Genomic DNA, 18,734 nt, shown 5'->3' on the forward strand with positions numbered 1-18,734 from the left:
GAAAAATGTGGGTGCACTTGCAACCCTAAACAGCAAGTGATTGCACCAAGATAAGCTAAATGGCTTATTTAAAACTGATATGAAGCATCAAAGCATTAGCTGGAGATAAGCATCCTTTAAATCTGTTTTCGAATAATAGTGGCCCCAGACTGTTTAGTCAACAACTACTCTGGGTGAGGCAGTGGATAAAGATCAATGTCAGAATGGGAATTAACAGTGGACTTCAAATCATCACAAATACATAACGAACCATCTGGCTTTTAATGACATCCCCACCATAGACGTTATCTACTGAATTGAGGAAACCAGGGAAATAAAGCCTTGCTCTTGAGATCTGGCAAGTTCTGCCTAAACAGCCTCACGAACTGCAAATGGAAGTGGGTAAGCTCTGCCAAATTTAAGCACCACAGAAGGCTTCACAGAAATGTGAGCCAAAGTTTTGATTAAAAAATCCTCTTATACGAAGCACTCAGGATGTCAAGTTAAGAAAAAGCCACTGTGACTGACACTTGGTCCTCCATTGTGGACCCAAAACTTTTAAAAGCATCTACACTGAAAATGTTAGTAGCAGTTGGGGAGCACACAAATAAGAAAAGTAGTATTGCATTCAATGTTTTTGTACATAGCAGCCAGTGACATTTCTCTGAGGAGAAGAATGGCCCTGTAACAATAAGAGAAGACCCAGTGCCTGGTGGAATGCAGCAGAGGTGAAGTGAGTCAGGTAAATGTGTTCTTGTTGTTAAAGACACAACACTGCCATTGTTCAGCTGGAATTCCTGTGAACTGGCCAAGCAGCATCAAGTCCAAAGTGAGATTACATAGTGCTGTTGGCTCCACAGCTATAACGGACTGGATGGTAGTGTTGTCCTCATGGCACAGCTGAGCATGCAGTAGGTGAGCCAGTTGTTGACTGACAACAGCAAGGTGGCAGCTTCTGCCACGATCCAGCAAGCCATTGCACAATGTGGGCATTGAACTCTGGCATGCTCGCTATTGCAGTCAGAATGGGACTGAAACTTCTTCGACATGCGTGACTGATGTCTCAATACCAAGGAGGGTGAGTGTTTCTGACCTGGCCAACTAACATAAAAAAAAGATCATCCAATGCTGAAGAGGGAGCAGAATAATCAACACACTTAAGTCTCTCATGTGACACCAGCAATCCTGAAGCCTGAGAATCAGGGCGAAACTTAGAGGCAGAATTACACAATGAGGATTTGGAATCATTATGTGACCACTGCTTGCAATGGTGACTAACAAATTGGGAAACTTGAATTTCATTTGTAAAAGCATGCTGAGCAGCTGAAGCCCCGATCAGGGGCAAGGTGCACAATCGTATCTCCAATCAATGACTCCGCATTTGAAATTGCACTTCCAGACAGTAGAGCAAGCTGTGTACGAATCTCCTTGTTGTCTATAACACTGATTAAATTGGAATCTAGCAGCAACAAGGTGTGTCTGCTGACCATAGAATTCAGTCAGAGCACAGAGATCACTGAAAGATAATGCACTAGGGCCTGAGAGTGGTTGCAATTTTTGCACTACTTCAAATAAACAACTACTAAAAGACAAAATCATAGCACTTTGCAGCCACCAGAAATGCCATAAGCAAAACAGAACAGCTCAAAATGATGGAGGTAAACTCCCCAAATCTCTACAGACTCACTGAAGGTAGCAAAAGCAAGCGGCAGAGTAATCATTGTCACAGCCAATGACTGATGTGGTTGTCACTGCAGAAAAATGAGCTGCAGGAAAACAGCTTCCTGTTCCTGCTGCAGGATTTCTTGATGCTGGTGCCATTCCTCTTGAACCACAAACTGTTAACTGCTGCTGCAATGACAGCTATTGCTGCCAAAGTTCCATGAACTTGGAGTTCATGACACAGAAACCAGAGGCGAACATGTCGCCATAAACATGATAGGGTAAGAACTTGTTGCCACTTAAGACTATGTGCCAGATATGAACATGTAAGCCATAAACAAAGCCAAGTTCATCATTAGCGGAGCACTGAATAAACACCAACAACAATAGCCAGCAAGTCAAGGTTCAGAGCAGGCTCAGTATCAGTATAGAAGCAAGACATGATTCGAAACAACACATACAGCACACTGTAAGAGTCTCAGCTGCAGAGGCTTGCTTAGCCAGTGGCTCAGCCCACATGACCTGCATTCCAAACCTCTGATGTACTCCTTGTTCATGAGCTGCAATACCTTCTGATCTGCTATCAACATCCTCTGCTGATGGGAATATTAAAACTTAGAGCTTCATTAACAGTCTAAAATGTTGCAATATGTCACACACTTTCCAGAAATCTAAAAGTATGAAATCTGCCTGATGCTCTTCATCCATGCTTCATAGGATATCATGAGAGAAAATGGCAAGCTGAGTTTCACAAGAGTGATGCTTTCTAAATCCGTGCTGATTTGTGAACAGAAGCTCCTCCATCCCAAGGGAATTTCCAGTCACTTGGGACTTTGTGTTGGGTAAGAGATTTGCAATAAATGTAAGCTATGTAAGGGGTCAATGCTGAAGAGCACTCTCTGTAAAACCAAACTGGAATTCCATCCACACCTGGCAACTTACTTGTTTTCAACCTGAAAAGAGCACGGAATAAACATCCAAAATGACAGACAGCAAGTCACTGTTCAGAGCAGGGTCAGTATTAGTAAGAAGCTAGGTGTAGGTTCAGTTCCATCTCAATGTCAGGGATGTCTATATGTTTGTCCTCCATACAAAAGTCTGTGAGACATTCAAAAGTGTTCTTCTACATGAATGATTTTTTGAATGCAGACTGTAAAACTTCAGCTTTCCTTTTGCATTCTTCTATTACCACACCAGATTGGTTGACAAGTGACTGAATAGAAAAAAAGAAGGCTTCATCCCCCTTAGCTGTTTTATGTAAGATCAGATTTTTTTTTAGGTTCTGTGTAAGTTATTACACTAACATATGACAGTGGAAGTTGTTGCATGCTTCAGGCATTGATCTTTTTATTGAGACACAGATTTGTGCTAACTTTTGCCTGTCGAAATTTCTACAGTCTTTTTTGAACCAGAAGTGCAACAATCTCTGTTTTCTAACATCTGCCAAATTTTGTTATTAAATCATAGTGGGTCCTTTATTTCCTTAATCCACTTACTCGGCACTTACTCCTCTACAGCGTAATTTACAGTTAGTTTCAACTTTGTCCATAATTCCTCTATGTCCATCACATCGGAACTAAATTACATCCATTCATTGCCTAAGTAGGTGCTAAAATTGCTTATGTGGTCTTTCCAGCATAACAACTCATCTTGACTTCTTGATGGATTTATTAACTTTAGTAACCAATGTCACTATGACATCATGATAAATAATTCCTGCCTCTATACTGACACTGCTGGTTTGGTGAGGCCTGTTTGTAGCTAAAAGGTCTAAAATATTTCCAGTGTGTGTGGGTTGCCGAACTAGCTGCTCAAAACAGTTTCTGGAGACCACGTTCACAACCACTTGAAAACACTGTTTGTCCGTAACACCTGCAATGAATGCATTGACACAACATTCTATACTTGGTAGTTTAAAGTTGTCTCCAACTAATATTGTATGGTAGGGGTATTTCTGCACTACTGTGCACAGACTTTCTTTGAATTATTCTACAATTGTTACAGTGGAAATGGGTGGCCAGTGAAAACATCCAATGATTAACTGAGATTCACCTAGGCTGTTTATTTTCATCCAGATATATATATATTTTTCATGCTTCATTAAATATTTTGGAGCTTTCTACTTTTGAGTTTCATACAACTCTCAGTTGTGAAAATAATTTGAGTGTGACAGCTTTCCTGGAGGGCAGTGAATTGAAGGAATTTGTTGCAAATGCTTTGGCAATTTACTGTTAAAAACTTCAAATTCACAGTGTCTTTATTTTGCACACAATCTGATTTTGCTCACTGTGCATTGAGGGCAAGCATTTATCAGAGAACCCCATCCAAGATGATCACAGAATCGATAGAGCCTCCGGTTGAGACACACTACCGTTTAGAGGTTTTTGAGAAGTAACTTTCATTAAAAATAACTGTGATTCTATTTGTGCATATGGAGGGAAAACAAAAGAATATAAAATGCTATGGCTGAAACATTAGAATGAAAATGAAGTAAATGATTTGGCTTGAATGATGGACAGAAACGATGTCAAAAAACAAGGTTCCATTTAATAGAAAGGTGTTTGAAGAAAACAAATGAATCAAGTTCACACAGTTGTGACAAAGCAGGATTGACATAATAAGCTAAGAGGGTAGGGATCAATCTGAAGTAACTTCTGTTTTTTCAGATCCACAATTTGGTGATGATGGTTTGGTTTTATTGCAGGTAGCTGTAATAATCTCCTAAGGCGTGATGGTGTGAAATGGTGCCAATAACATTGATGATGAATCTGTTAAAAAGTGTGTAAGGGCTTTGGACTTATTATAGTCTATTCCTGAAAAGCTACTGATTCTATGGCTGTACTCTGAAATTATTTTATACTACAATTAATAGAGCCAATAGGCACTTGTACATATCTCACCTCAGCATGCTCATGAACTCAGGTACCATTAGGCTACTTCTGAGTTCAGTAACTTCAGCAATATTATTAATTAATCCAAGAACTTTTGTTTCTACTGCACTTTCATCTTCAAATGTTTCCAAAACCTTCAAAAATAATTCCATGCCTCCTTCTTCAAGAAAAACAGTACACGTTTTCGGAGACTCATCTGGAAGCAAAAGCAATAAATCTAACCAGAAAATATGTAAGAAAAGTTTAATTAAAGCAAAGTCTAAAAAAAATTGCAGTGAAATCTAATATTCATAATCACATGTCGGGGAGAATATGGGAGTCCTTCCGAGGTCATAAGGGTTATTGCATGCAGTTGTTTTCATCTGATTCATACAGTTTGAAACTGTAGAATGCATATGATTGCAAAGAACACAAATTAAGTCCAACATTCTGCATTCTGTGTAGGTTCCTATGGATCTATATGCAATGATGTGTACTGATACTATCTTACAGCCTAATTCTATATCTTTTTAATGTGGAAAGCTGGTGAATCACCATGAAATTTTATGACAAATTTTTCTCCAACTGTATTGATATTTCACCTCTTGAACCATTTTTCCTAGTGTTCACATGGTTATCTTCTAACTTTGGTCTAAATACCTTCCAAGATGTCTTTCTTTTTTCTATAACATTTCTCCTTGCATCCTGATTATGAGTTCAAGAAATTTGTGGTTTATATGCTAAAATATTGTGGACAGCCTCATTTATACCCATAATAATTCTTTCACAATTGAGATATTAATTTTTCTTTCCGTCCACAATATTTGTAAAGATCTCTTAAATGCTAAAATATCAAATGCATCCTTTTATTAAAAAATATGATTTGGTTCTTAGATGATCCACATTTCCACGTTATATAAAGACATTGAAAATATTAGTATTCTTAACAGTGTTAACTTTGTATGTCTCCTTATGATGTGGTGTTTCTATATCACTCCTATGATGTTGGTTCTCTTACAAGTGTTATTCTTCTTTTTATTTCCTTACTGCAGCTACAATTCCTACAGAGGATGACATGCTCTATTATTTTATATCCAGCTCAAGTGTCCATTTGTGGCAGAGATTCATCACGATATATTATTGTTATTATCTTTGCATAATGGTAGAAAAAAATTCTTGCTTCTATGCTTCACATGTTTAAACAGTTAATGCATTTCTATTTCAGAAGTTGCACAAAGTGTGCTGTCAGCAAATCTGAGGTTGTCAATTCAGAATCCTCCAATTCTTACATCTCCATTCAAGCTATCAAAGACTTCTACTGATAATGTACTGTCCTTGCCTGTTGAATAAAGGTGGTGACAGAATACATCATTGTATAGCTCCTTTAGAAGTAACAAGTGTTCAGATTATATATTTTCCTGTCTAGCTACTGCATTAGGGTCTGCATAAATAGTCCATGCTGCTCACAATATTCCACATTAGCATCCCCTTAACACAGTCAAATGTCTTCTTATAATATAAAATGGATAACACTAATAGAGAGTTGAATTTTCTACATTTGTATATTAATTACTTAATGTTAATGATCTATTCATGAGTACCTTTATTCTTTACAAACTCTGCTTTTCCTTTTGGCAATTTGTTATCTATATAGTATCTTAGGCACTTATGTAGAATATTTAAAAAGATGTTGCTGAGATGTGAAATAAGTGAGAAAGTTCTATAATTTTAACGTAGTGTTAAATTTGCATTTTTTTTTTTTAATGCCAAAGGTGATGATTGTTGACCTGATACAATCTTTAATCCACATACTTTGGTTTATAGGATATTACAGATTCCATGGATGATTCCAACACCTAACAGTCCTGTTTCTTTGAGCACTGCAGCAGTGGGTTATTGTATCATGTATTTCATGATTTCTTACATGGCATAATCTGTATCACTTCAGGCAAGGGGGTTACCTTCATAGTCTCAGATGTTATTGAATTTAGCATATGTTAAAATTAAGGAGTAAGTAAGAAACATGTGTTTTTTTGTTTTCTCCAAAAAAATTCTTGCCCCGAGATACAGACCTCCAAAGATAACACTGCGAACACCACTTTGAAGATGTGAATTTTGAAAAAAAAATTTAAAATGCTTTATCTCTGTAACAGGTCTATATATTTTGTTAGAGTTTTTTTTTTTTTGTTTTTCATTTGAACGATAATTGCTTTATGATTACAATGGTATCCTCCATTTGGGCATATCTGTCAAAGTTATTTTACTATTGCCTTTTGATTTTTTTTTTAAATGTCAATTCAGAAAAGTCAGATTTTTTCCCGTTGATTAGTACCATGTAGCACTATATTCTCTGTAAAGAAGAGTTTCCACTTTTAAGTTGGACAGGTTTTATTTTTAAAAATCATTTTTCTTTAACTTTCAAGGTTAATGTATGTCTTCACTGAAGTTGTTTCTTACTTACAATGTTTATTTCTATTGTCTTTGTTTTCACTCTCATTGTTGCAGATATTTCTTATACTTTGTTTTCTTACACTTTGTTGTAGTTTCATGCCAATTTCTTTGTCATGGTTTTTCATTGCAGATTTCTGTATTGTAGTTGTTCATTGCTAATTTGTTTACTGCAGAGGCTTCTAAGAAACCTGAGACCATACAGTGAGTTCTGTGTTTTCGTGAGGAATTTGCCAGTTGACAAAGTTGCAGTGTGTTTTGTGAAAAGGACTGTTTGAAATGTCTTCTAACTGGGGCACTGCTTATCCACAAAAGAGTGATATATAAGACTGTTCAGGTTGGGGGAATAAGCGTTCTCATTTTAAGGCTCTGTTTCAAAGTGAAGATGTTTCCAGTGACGACTTTATGTGTTCTAAATGTTTTGACAGAATAACAACAATGATAGTATCTGAACAAGGTGAAGTCTCCCATGGTGCAGATGATGCAGATTTTGCATCAATAGAGGAAGAATTAAATACCCTGAATCAAACAACTACAGAGGTAGGTGTCAGTCCTGTTAAGAAACCGTGGTCAGTGAAGTCGAGTCATAAGCTCTATGCGACAAGAAAGCACAGGGAAATTACTAAATCTATGGATGAATACACTACAGCAAAGCTGACCACACTCTTCAAAGTAGAAATTCCATCTTCAGAAGAAAATGAACCAAAGCACTCTTGTAGCTCTTGCCAGGAATTTTTCATAAATATCAATTCAGCTGTTGAATAGTCTGCATCCTTCAGTGAAAATGTGCAAGTTTTAACTATTATTCCAGAGACATTTCCAAAGAAAACAATTTTGAAACACATTCCATCATTATCAAAGTACATGGTAGACAAATCAAGAAATGTGAGGTCTGTAAAAGGAGGCTTTGGAATATTATCCTGTAGAAGCAGCTCAAGTCCAAGTAGTGCAGTCATTTTATTTGGAAGATAAATGGGGCTGCTCATGCCAGAGTGCCTACAAAAAAAAAAAAAAAAAAAAAAAACACTATAACAGCTGAAGGTCAAAAAGCTGTGAAAGTGGAGAGGTACATAACTCGCAGTATTAAAGAAATTTTGCAACTTATATGAGCAATTATACAACTTCACATATTGGAAGATCAAAATTTTATGCACTACAACCTAAGTGGGTAGTTCCACACCCACTTAAAGATGTCTGTTTATGTGCGTACTGTGCGAATTTTGAAATTTGTGTGTTAACTTTGAAGAACTTACTGGAGCATGTGACATATGACACCTTGGTTGGGCATGTGAAGTCATTAGTAGTCTGTGACGTAAAGCGAGAGACCTGTTTGTTTCAAGAATGTGGTAACTGTCCTGGAATGGGAGGACCGTCTTTACAAACACTTGGCCTGGAAGGTGTAGCAAAGAACTGCAGAAAATACATGTACGATATGGGAGGAAAATACACTAATTAAGAAAACTGTTGCCTTTGACAGTTTCATTGATGAACTTGGTAAACAGTCAATGAAAGCAGTAACACATCAGCATATGTAGAAATTGCAACAACAACAACAACAACAACAACAACAACACATTGCAGAAGTGAAAGGGTGTGTACAGGCTGAAGAACTATGTTTAGTGCTTCACTGTGATTTTGCTGAGAACCGGTCTGTAATTCTCCCACAACAAGTATAAGGGTATCATTGGAGTAATGACCATGTTTCAAGTTTTACAGGAGTGACATATTTTCAAAACAAGACCACAAGTGTTGCAATTATAAATGATGACACAGGACATGACTCAACACATGCTTTGCTAGCAATACACAAAATTCTTCAACTGCAAACAGGGGCAGAGAAGATCATCATTATTTCTTATGGTGCTCCTAGTCATTTTAAAAATTGTTACCAGCTGTTTGAATTGAGTAAGTCGCTTGTGCCAACTGACTGGGTATACAGTGCTACTGGTCATGGTAAGGGGCCTTGTGATGGTGTAGGAGGCCTGCTGAAGTACCATGCTACAAAACAATCTTTCCAGACCAAATACAGTTGGGATTCATAATGCTGAGGATTTTAGAAGAGTCGTGAAATCTTACACATCCACAGCCCTCATTCTTTTGTCCAAAGAGGAAATCGAAGAATTCTGCTAGCAGAAAAAAGAAGAATAATCCAAACAAACTACTCCAGTGAAAGAAATTCAGAATACAATTTTTTGGACTCAAAGTGATGGGCGATCTCATATTGTATGCACTTTAAATGGCAAGAAAGAAGAAATTTCATTTTTTTGGCCAACACCTCAGAAACAGCAGGATAATGTTCAGATTCGCAACCTGAGAAGGGGATGTTTGTGGTGTGTGTGTATATATGACTGTGACTGGTGGATTGCAGAGATTATAGACACCAGTTATGAGTTAAACAAAATTGTAGTGAACTTCATGCTACCACATGGACCAGCTGCTGGATATAGGTTTCCAGCTGAAGGACAGCAACAACGCCATCAGTGCTCACCTACTGTTCACAATGGTTTGAAGACTGTAAGTGCTCCACTTCCTATTGGTTCAACAGGAAGGCATCACTCTATATCAAAGGAAGATACATACTGAAGCAGTGGAACACATTTTTAGTTCATTGACTGGCTAATATCAGTATAAAATAGAGTGCACAGAAGTTGTATAATTTGAAACCTTTAAGTCCTTGGAACTATTTAAAATGCTTGAAAAATGAGTCTCTTACTCATCTTTCAAAACAAAAATTATATTAAATAAGGCTAGGTTTTGATTTTTATGAGCCTATAATTTGGTAATAAACACGTTTTATGTATGGCAAAAATTTCAATTGTTTATAAGACCTGTTCAACCAAAAAGTGGAAGCTCTCCTTTTCAGGGAATGTAGAAGTTTATGGAACTAATCAACAGATAAAAAAAATCAAAATTTTATGAATTGGCATTTTTTTAAAAAAAAATTCCATAAATTACAAAAAAAGTTCAGAACACTATAGTTAAAGAACTTCGACAGATAAGTCCAAATGGAGGATTTCTTTGTAATCACAAGCAATTATCTTTCAAATAAAAAAAACCCAACAAAATATCTAGAATTGCTCCAGAGATACAGCATTTTAAAATTTTTTCCAAAATTCACATCTTCAAAATGGTACGTGCAGTGTCAGTCGTCTTTGGTGGGCTGTATCTCAGAGCAGAAATTTTTTTTTGGAAAAAAAAAGGTTCCTTGCTTAGTCCTTCATTTTAACATATGCTAAATTCAATAACATCCAAGACTATGAAGGTAAGATTTTTTCCTAGCCTGCCTCAATTGATAAGGACTACACCACATGCATTATAACTCTCTGAATTTCTTCTTCCATTATGTCAAGTTCTTCCTCATCTAGATTTTTACTTCTTCCACTTTCCTCAGCATCACCTACATTAAAGTTACAGTAACCATCATTTCCAACTGCCAGCAGCCTGATATAAATTGAAGTGTCACATTATTCTTTCCCGTCTTCTACCACCCATCCATATGTTTTGAAGGTTTTAGTTAATTTACATAATTCACTGAATTTTTTTTTACATATTTTGTTAATGAAAATTGTTTTCTTCCTTTTTTTCTATTTATGGAAAGAATGCACGATGTTCTTTGGTATCCTGTCAAATCTCTCCTTCATGCTTATTTCTTTCATTAATGATCTCAATGGTTTCAAAAGTCTATATAAAGTGTCAGGTTGTTTTTTTCCCATCAGACTGATGGTCAGAAGCTATATAATGCCACCTCTCCTTTCCTTTCTGATCCTATAATGGTGATGAAATTACTCTGACCAGATATATAAAGGTAGAGCAAAATTATGTCCCAGTAATTTAGTGAGCTGTGAAGAGCGTATAAAAATGTAAATTATCATTTAAATGAAATGCCATTTCAAATGAGCCACGTGAAATATCATGTTTTAACAATGATTTAATGATGCTCATACTTCATCCATAATTTAAACACTCAATTCCACATCAATGTTTGAGACTTGAGTTCTTTTTCTTTCACGTATGGAATAGTATGACAGACAGCAGCAATTTATCTTTAGTTAGCTTTTCCCAGCAAGAATTAGAGCACCTCACATTAAATGTTTAGATTTTGATGGTGTCCTGAATTATCCAGACCTCTTTTTATTTCTGTGTTTGTTTTCCAGAGAGTTTGCAGCATTGGTACAATCAGAGCAAATACAGAAATTCCCACTAGAGTAAATTATTTTTTTCCCTTGTTACTGCAACATCAGTAGTCCAATGCTTTACAATTTATTCCTATTTGTGGATTGCATTCTGATACAGAGATCACAATAAACAGACATCCTGATGAGTATGTGAAGAAGGGTTTATGAAAATTACCACTCTCACCAACTTTCACTCTCAAACGGATTGTTGATTGGTCAACTGATGCAAAACAATGTGCAGTACATAGCAGAAGAATCAGTCTTTATTGCTCCTCTGCCTGTAGAAAAATCATTCTAGTTATTGGTACTTTTTAGTCTCTCCTCTCACCTTCTCATACTTTACATGCAAAATACTGAAATGTGTCACCTGATTTATATTCACAATGTTCCAGAAAAACATAGAAATATCTTAGAATTATTTCAAACAATGGAAAAGAAATCAACATTATATTTACATAATTTGGAAAAAACTTCAGTTAAGCAATCCCAATATTTCTTGATTATACAGGATCCTGTATGTAGAGTTAGTCCATAACACTGAAATTTTAATCAGACTACCAAAAATATAAATAATAGGATTTATTATTGTTACCTGTGAGATTCCAAAGTGCACTTAAAGTGAACTTTATTGTAATATCTGCACTTCTTGTTGCCACCTTGGAACGTACTATATCTAGAAGTTTCTGCATGTACTTTGGATGAGCTCCTAGCAGAGATGTTTCATCTGTAGATATTTTAGCAGCTGTAAAAAAGGGGCTGGTAAGAGAGGGAGGATTTATCATTGATGTGGAAAACAATTTAATAAAATTATCACCTAGGTATTTAGTTACACACTTTAACTGTTACCACATTACATAACAATAGATCAATCACATTCCAGGAATCAAACGGAGAGAAATATCTGGGATGTGGAAAGACATCAAACATGCACACTTTCTTTACACGTAATACAGTAACATGGCATATTTATAAAATATTTTAATACAGCACCACTATGTCCGAAACAACAGAAACCACATATACACTGCTCAAGAAAAGTTTGGAATACTGTCGTAAAATGTAGTCTACGATACTAGAAGTCTCATTGACCTAGGCACTTCATGCATTATCCAGTTAGAGCCCATATAATGGACAGTGTTTACTACTGGCAGGCTTTGCAGCTGTTTCCCAGTCATGTAAAATTACCACTGCCACAGCTGCACACTGCGAGCAGTCCATTTTGGGCTGAGCACTTTAGTAACATTCCAAACAGAGGCATACAACATTTTGATAGAGTCAAGGTAGTGCCTTTACTTTCAGCAGGTCATACACAGCAAGTTGTTGCCGATTGGTTACATGTCACTCAGAGTGGAGGAAAGTATAGTGAGATGGGAAATGTAAATGGTAGACCTCACAGTGGTCGTCCTCATATGACAACAACAATGCAAGATCGTTTCCTCCAACTGTTAGCTTGAAGGTGCCCAACATCAACTGTCAAAAATGTTGGAAATGACATCTCCCGGCAACAGGGATTTGTATCTCAGACTAAACAGTGCACAGAATATTGCATCAGGATGGCTTTCATTTCAGAGGACCAATGAGAAGTTTTACACTGAACCAACAGAATCAAAGCAATAAAGGACTGGTCTCTTGCTCATCAACATTGGTCCACTGCAGAATGGAGTAATGTCCTGGGCTTTTGCACATCAACATTGGACCACTGGAGAATAGAGCAATGTCATGTTTGCTGACAAGATAAGGACTGGTTTGTGACAGGACATTGGATATGTTAGGATTTGGAGAAGTGCTCAAAAGCACCAGGAATGTCAATATGTTCAGGAAGTCCACCTGTTTGCACATGGAAGTGTAATGTTCTGGGTCGCAGACCCCTCTAATTTCCATCTACGGCAATATGACTGGTCCCCAATACCTCTAAGAGGACCTACAAACGATTGTAAGGCCCTACAGACATGAAGTTGGTGACAACTTCATCCAAGTCAATGACTATGCAAGACCGCACTGTACCCTAGCAGTGTCTCAGTATATTCAAAGATGAAACATTAACTGAATGCATTGGTCAGCACAGTCCACAGACAGGAATGCAACTGGGCATGCAATGGACCTGTTGAACATGGTTATTGCACGGCATGCGAATCCACATGACAATCTTCAGAACCTCACTGAAGCTGCTATTGAGAAGTGTGACTTCATACTCAACATAAACTTGATGGTCTCATCCAGTGCAAGATGTGCAGAGTGGAAGAACTCATCCATGTGCGAGGAGGGCGTACTCACTACCGAAGACTGATAATTATAATCATGAGATAAAGGTTTTAATTGTTTTTGTTTTCAAGGCCTACAGTTAGGAGAGAGCCTGCTTTGTTTTGTAACAGTTTTTTGTAACTAACCGAAACTGTTCTTGTTTGCAGAAGGAATTGCATTTATTTTGTTAATAAGGTATTGTACAAACTTCAATGGGCATACTATAAGGAAGCCATTGTAGTAAACTCTGTAATATTCCAAACTTTTGTTGAGGTGTATAACTATGGCAACGATGGCCAGTGATCCCTTCAGTACAGATGCACACCAAGCTCATTGAGCGAGGTGATGTAGTGGTTAGCACACTGGACCCCCATTCGGGAGGATTTCTGTTGAAACCTGCGTCCGGCCATCGTGATTTAGGTTTTCCATGATTTCCCTAAATCACTTCAGTCAAATGCTGCGATGGTTCCCTTGCAAGGGTATGGCTGATTTCCTTCACCATCCATCCCTAATCCGAAGGTTTGGGACTGATGACCTCAGTGTTTGGTCCCCTCCCCCAAATCAGCCAACCAACCACACCGAGCTCGAACTCTTATGGGAATCGGTGAGCAGCTATGAGTAATGAGGCTAATCAGCAGGGGCACTACATCAGTAGTGTGTTGTTTAAGTTGAGAATTTGGGTCTGTCAGAAGGCAAGCTAAGGCAGTCCGTGCAGTTGACATGACCACTGTGTCCAGATGGCATGGCAGTCAGTGTATCTGGGTAGCAAGCAGGAGACCTGGGTTTAAATCCTGGTCTGGCACAGATTTTCAACATGCCCCACTAATATAAATCAATGCCCACTGGCAGCTAATGTCTTTACTTCCTTTGCACCAATTATTGACAATTATTGAACTATACGAAAAAATAAATCTTAATTAGTTACAAACAATGGAATGCACACAGCTTATTCAACATGTAAATGTCACTACAGATATTCGGATTCAGGTTATGACGTGTCTGATATGCTCACCAACATTGGTGGTGATGTAGCGCAAATGAATAGCAAAATTCTGCATGACCCGCTGAAGTGTCAGAACATTGATGCTGTCGATGACCCCCTGAATGGCTGTTTTCAGCTCAGAAATGGTTTTGGAGTTATTGCCATACACCTTAACATTAATATAGACCCACAAAAAGGAGTCACTTGTGTTCAGATCCAGAGAATATGGCAGCCAATCGAGGCCAATGTCAGTGTCTTCTGGGTACCCTAGAGCCAGCATGCGGTCCTGAAAGTGGTCCTCCAGAATAACAAACACTCTCCTGCTTCGATGGGGTCGAGCTCCGTCTTGCGTGAACCACATCATGTCGAAATCAGGGTCACTTTGGATAATGAGGGTAAAATAATCTTCCAAAACCTTAACGTACTGTTCGGTAGTCACCATGCCATCAAGGAATATCACACCGATTATTTCGTGACTGGACACTGCACACCACATAGTCGCCCTTTGAGGGTGAAGAGACTTTTCGATCGCAAAATGCAGATTCTCAGTCCCCCAAATGTGCCAATTTTGTTTACTGATGAACCCATCCAAATGAAAGTACGCTTTGTTGCTAAACCAAACCATATGTGTGCATACTAATTCCCATCATGCCCCGAGGCCAACCATGCAGTTTGAACATCCTAATTCAAACCATTCAGAAGTTATGACAATTTTATTTCATATAGTTCAATAACTGTCACCCTGAATCTAACACCCTTCTGCACCAATGTTAAAGCTTTGAAGACTCTGCAGAGATTGTTTTGTTCCTAGTATTATAAACACTGTTTCAAAATACAAGGGCAATGTCATGAAAAAAGGCAGTAATGATTATATGTATTGTGAAATATTGGTCAAAAGATAAGGCAGTTTTTTTGTGAAGTCCTGCTGAATGTTCCAAGGCTTCCACTAGACATAATTCTTATATACACCTTTCCACATTCTGAAAATGTTTTATTTTATTTTACTGATAACATTGCACCCTTTTGATATTCTTTTACATATAATCAGTTAGTCTAAGAGATTTTGTTTACTGTAAACATTGCAATGAGAACAGTAGAACCAGGAGTACACTCACTAGTTAAAATAAACACAAAATGTAGTTGAACAAAACACTTTGTTGTAAATTGAGGTCAGGCCCTCAACTAAGCTTTCATCATAATATCCAACTGTGTTGAAAAACCTGTCACAATGAAAGGAAGGTAGATTAGGGATTAGTGTCCCCTCAACAACAAGTTCATTGAAGACAAGCACAAACTTTGGTTACTGACGGATAAGGAAGGAAATCAGGCATGCCCTTTTTGAAAGAACCATCTCAGCATTGGCATCAAGTGATTCAGGAAACCACCAATGACTTAAATCTGAATCCACATTGGGGATTAGAATCACGATCCTCCAGAATGCAAACCCTGTGTCTTATCATTGTACCATATCACTCAACTGTCACAACAAACACATTGTGATATCTGTTGTAATGATAGATGGAAATAAAGAAGTGATGAGATTGGTGTTTCATGGGTGGTAGAAGGGTTGGGTGGATATATAAGGAAACATTTTGCAGTTGAAGTTGCAATGAGTTGTTACATTGTGGCTACCATATCATTGTGCATGAAAACATAATTATATCTCAATATGCTACGTTGGTTGCACTGTACTGCACAAGACAATAAAGAATCACACTGAGAAGTGAGGATTGGTCTGGCTTGAATGTCCCACAATGATGCCTAGCACCTCTACTCGATGGACTATCATTTTGTTTCTCAAGTTGAATGCAACATCCATTTCTCATGCCCAGTTTTGGTGCAAATCTCAAAGTGGTCCTCCTCACTGTACAATCTGAAAATGGAATTCCCATTTATTCTTCTGATTGGTTTCCAAATAGCAGTTGGTATAGAATTTGGAAATTTCAGTTTGTCTGACATAGTTCCAAGTGGCAGCAAGAGGGAAATTTATGTAAAAACAAAATATCCAGTATAGAAGGTTGTACATATATTTTTCTCTGTATATGAAGTACTCAGAATTTCGTAATTTAATTAGTGCAGTGAAACTGTTAAAAAATATCATATTTGTTGTGTGTACTATTTGAGCAAAATGGATTTATAAATCTGCCCTTTCTAATTTTTCTTCTTTACTGAACTAAGAGAAAGTGTAAATATCAGTCATTCTGTTATCTGATGCCTGTGAGTTATTGCTCCACAAGAAATTTGCCATATGTGGCACTCCGTTTTATAAACTTAAATTACTGGTAAAATAACAGAAGTTTATAAACTTTGATTATTTATTGGTAAAATGATTTGTCTTTATTAAGGACAAATGCTGTGACATTTTCCCCTCACTTGACAATTTGTTTCACCCTTCAACTACAACAGTAGCTACTTTCTGTGTGTATTGTATGCCTGACACATTCAGTAGAGTTCAACACTTATTCACCTGATTGTGCAAATCAAAGAATCTAAATCTCAGATTGTAGCATTATGGCCCACGTCTCTGGTTTAAGCTCTCATCCAAACAAGAGGGCCACAGTCAGTTCTGGGAACAATGCCACAAATTATAGGCTGTGCTTCCATCCCATGTGTCAGAGGTTATCATTACTGTTAAAATCATATAGATTATTTGATATAACTCAAGATGGTGAGGAAGATCTTGATGTGCCATGAAATTAATTTGTTGTCTTCAGTCTGGAGACTGGTTTGATTGAGCTCTCTATGTTAGTCTATCCTGTGGAAGTTTCTTCATCTCTACATAGTTACTGCAACATACATGCATTTGAACCTAATTACTGTATTCAAGCCTCAGTCTGCCTCTACATATTTTACCCTCCACACTTCCTTCCACTACCAGACTGACAACTGCATGATGCCTTTCAATGTGTCCAATTAATCATTCTCTTCCTTTAGTCAAGTTGTGTCACAAATTTATTTTTCCCGCACTTCAATTCAATACCTCTTCATTAGTTATTCAATGTTCCCTGTCTAATTTTCAACATCTTTTTGTAGCACCACATTTCGAAAACTTCTATTCTCTTCTTATCTCATCAACGTTTCACTTCTGCACAAGGCTACACTCCATACAAACACATTCAGAAAATACTTTCTAACTCTTAAATTTACATTGGACATTAACAAATTTCCCTTTTTCAGAAAAACTTTTCTTGTTACTGTCAGTCTTGCATTTTATATCCTCTGTAACACTGTCACTAAATTTTGGTCAGTACTGAGAATTAAAAGCAGTTCCATTGCAATGGTGTGTGAAGCAAGCAGGCAGGCACACAGGTGTTGATATGTAATTTCACAAACAAGCCTGTTTTTATGCTACAAGGTGGTCAGACCAAGCCATGCAGTTGTGGTGTCATTGCAGAAAGGCACTGAAACTAAGAGCCCGCCTGTGGAATATTTACACACCATGAAAACCCAGGGGTGTTGAGTTGAATATGCCTGGAAGCAACATATTGGTGCTGTTAATCACTAAAAATACCCTCTGATTCTAGCACAGTTATGTGAAGTCTGGTAGCACCCTCCACAAGATTGGGTCCATGCAAGTCTTTATCATGCTACGAGCCAATCAGCAGCTGACTGGTCTGGGCAGCCAACTCCACCAGACCAGCTCACGATTCCAAGTCAGCACCCGTGGACACAGAATGACACAGAGGATGAAACGTCCCCTGGGCTTCACAGCAGCACCAAACTTCTGCCTTGGAGGGCAGTGATTCACAGCCAGTACGGTACTGCTGCCATCCTTCGACACCAGGGCGAGCTCCTAAACTGGTAGCAGTGGAAGCCTATGAGAATTCAGCAGACATACATGTTGCTGGCATTGTTCGTGCATGGCCACATAGTGCTAACTCAGGCATGCACTGCTGAAGGGGGTAGAAAGTGTCAGAAATGCAGGATGCCACTGTCAAACAGCCATCCTGTTGCCACAGACCTTCCGGCATCATCGGCACTGCTGGTGGGACATCACAGTACTCCAACATTGTAATTCAAAACAGAATAAAATATGTTGTATCTTGCAGTAGAGTTTTCCTAGCCACCCCTGGCCAGCACCATCTCTACACCATAGTGGTCCCACTCACCCTGGGCCATTTTACATCTCTACTTTGGCAAACATCAGTTATTTTGTTGCCTAAATTGCAAAGATCATTCACTACATTTAGTGTCTAATTTCTCGATCTTATTCCCTCAACGTCGCCTAATTTAATCTGACTACATTCCATTACTCTTGTTTTAATTTTGTTGATATCCATCTTATAACCTCTTTTAAAGATATTATCCATTCCACTCAACTGCTCTTGCAAGTTGACTGCTGTCTCGACAGAATTACAATGTCACCAGCAAACCTCA

At 37.8% G+C, this 18,734-nt stretch overlaps 1 protein-coding gene across 1 annotated transcript in view; it reads right to left on the bottom strand.

The window, feature by feature from the left end:
- LOC124556627 (protein zyg-11 homolog B-like) overlaps positions 1-18,734 on the bottom strand; it is a 222,705-nt gene that overhangs the window by 17,496 nt on the left and 186,475 nt on the right. Inside the window, exons 10-11 of the mRNA XM_047130596.1 lie at positions 11,727-11,876; positions 4,542-4,728 (exon numbers count right to left, since the gene is read on the bottom strand). Coding sequence (XP_046986552.1) covers positions 4,542-4,728; positions 11,727-11,876 — 337 coding nt within the window. The remainder of the gene's footprint in view (positions 1-4,541; positions 4,729-11,726; positions 11,877-18,734) is intronic.

Source organism: Schistocerca americana, chromosome X, assembly GCF_021461395.2.
Source record: "Schistocerca americana isolate TAMUIC-IGC-003095 chromosome X, iqSchAmer2.1, whole genome shotgun sequence".
Lineage (NCBI taxonomy): Eukaryota > Metazoa > Arthropoda > Insecta > Orthoptera > Acrididae > Schistocerca > Schistocerca americana.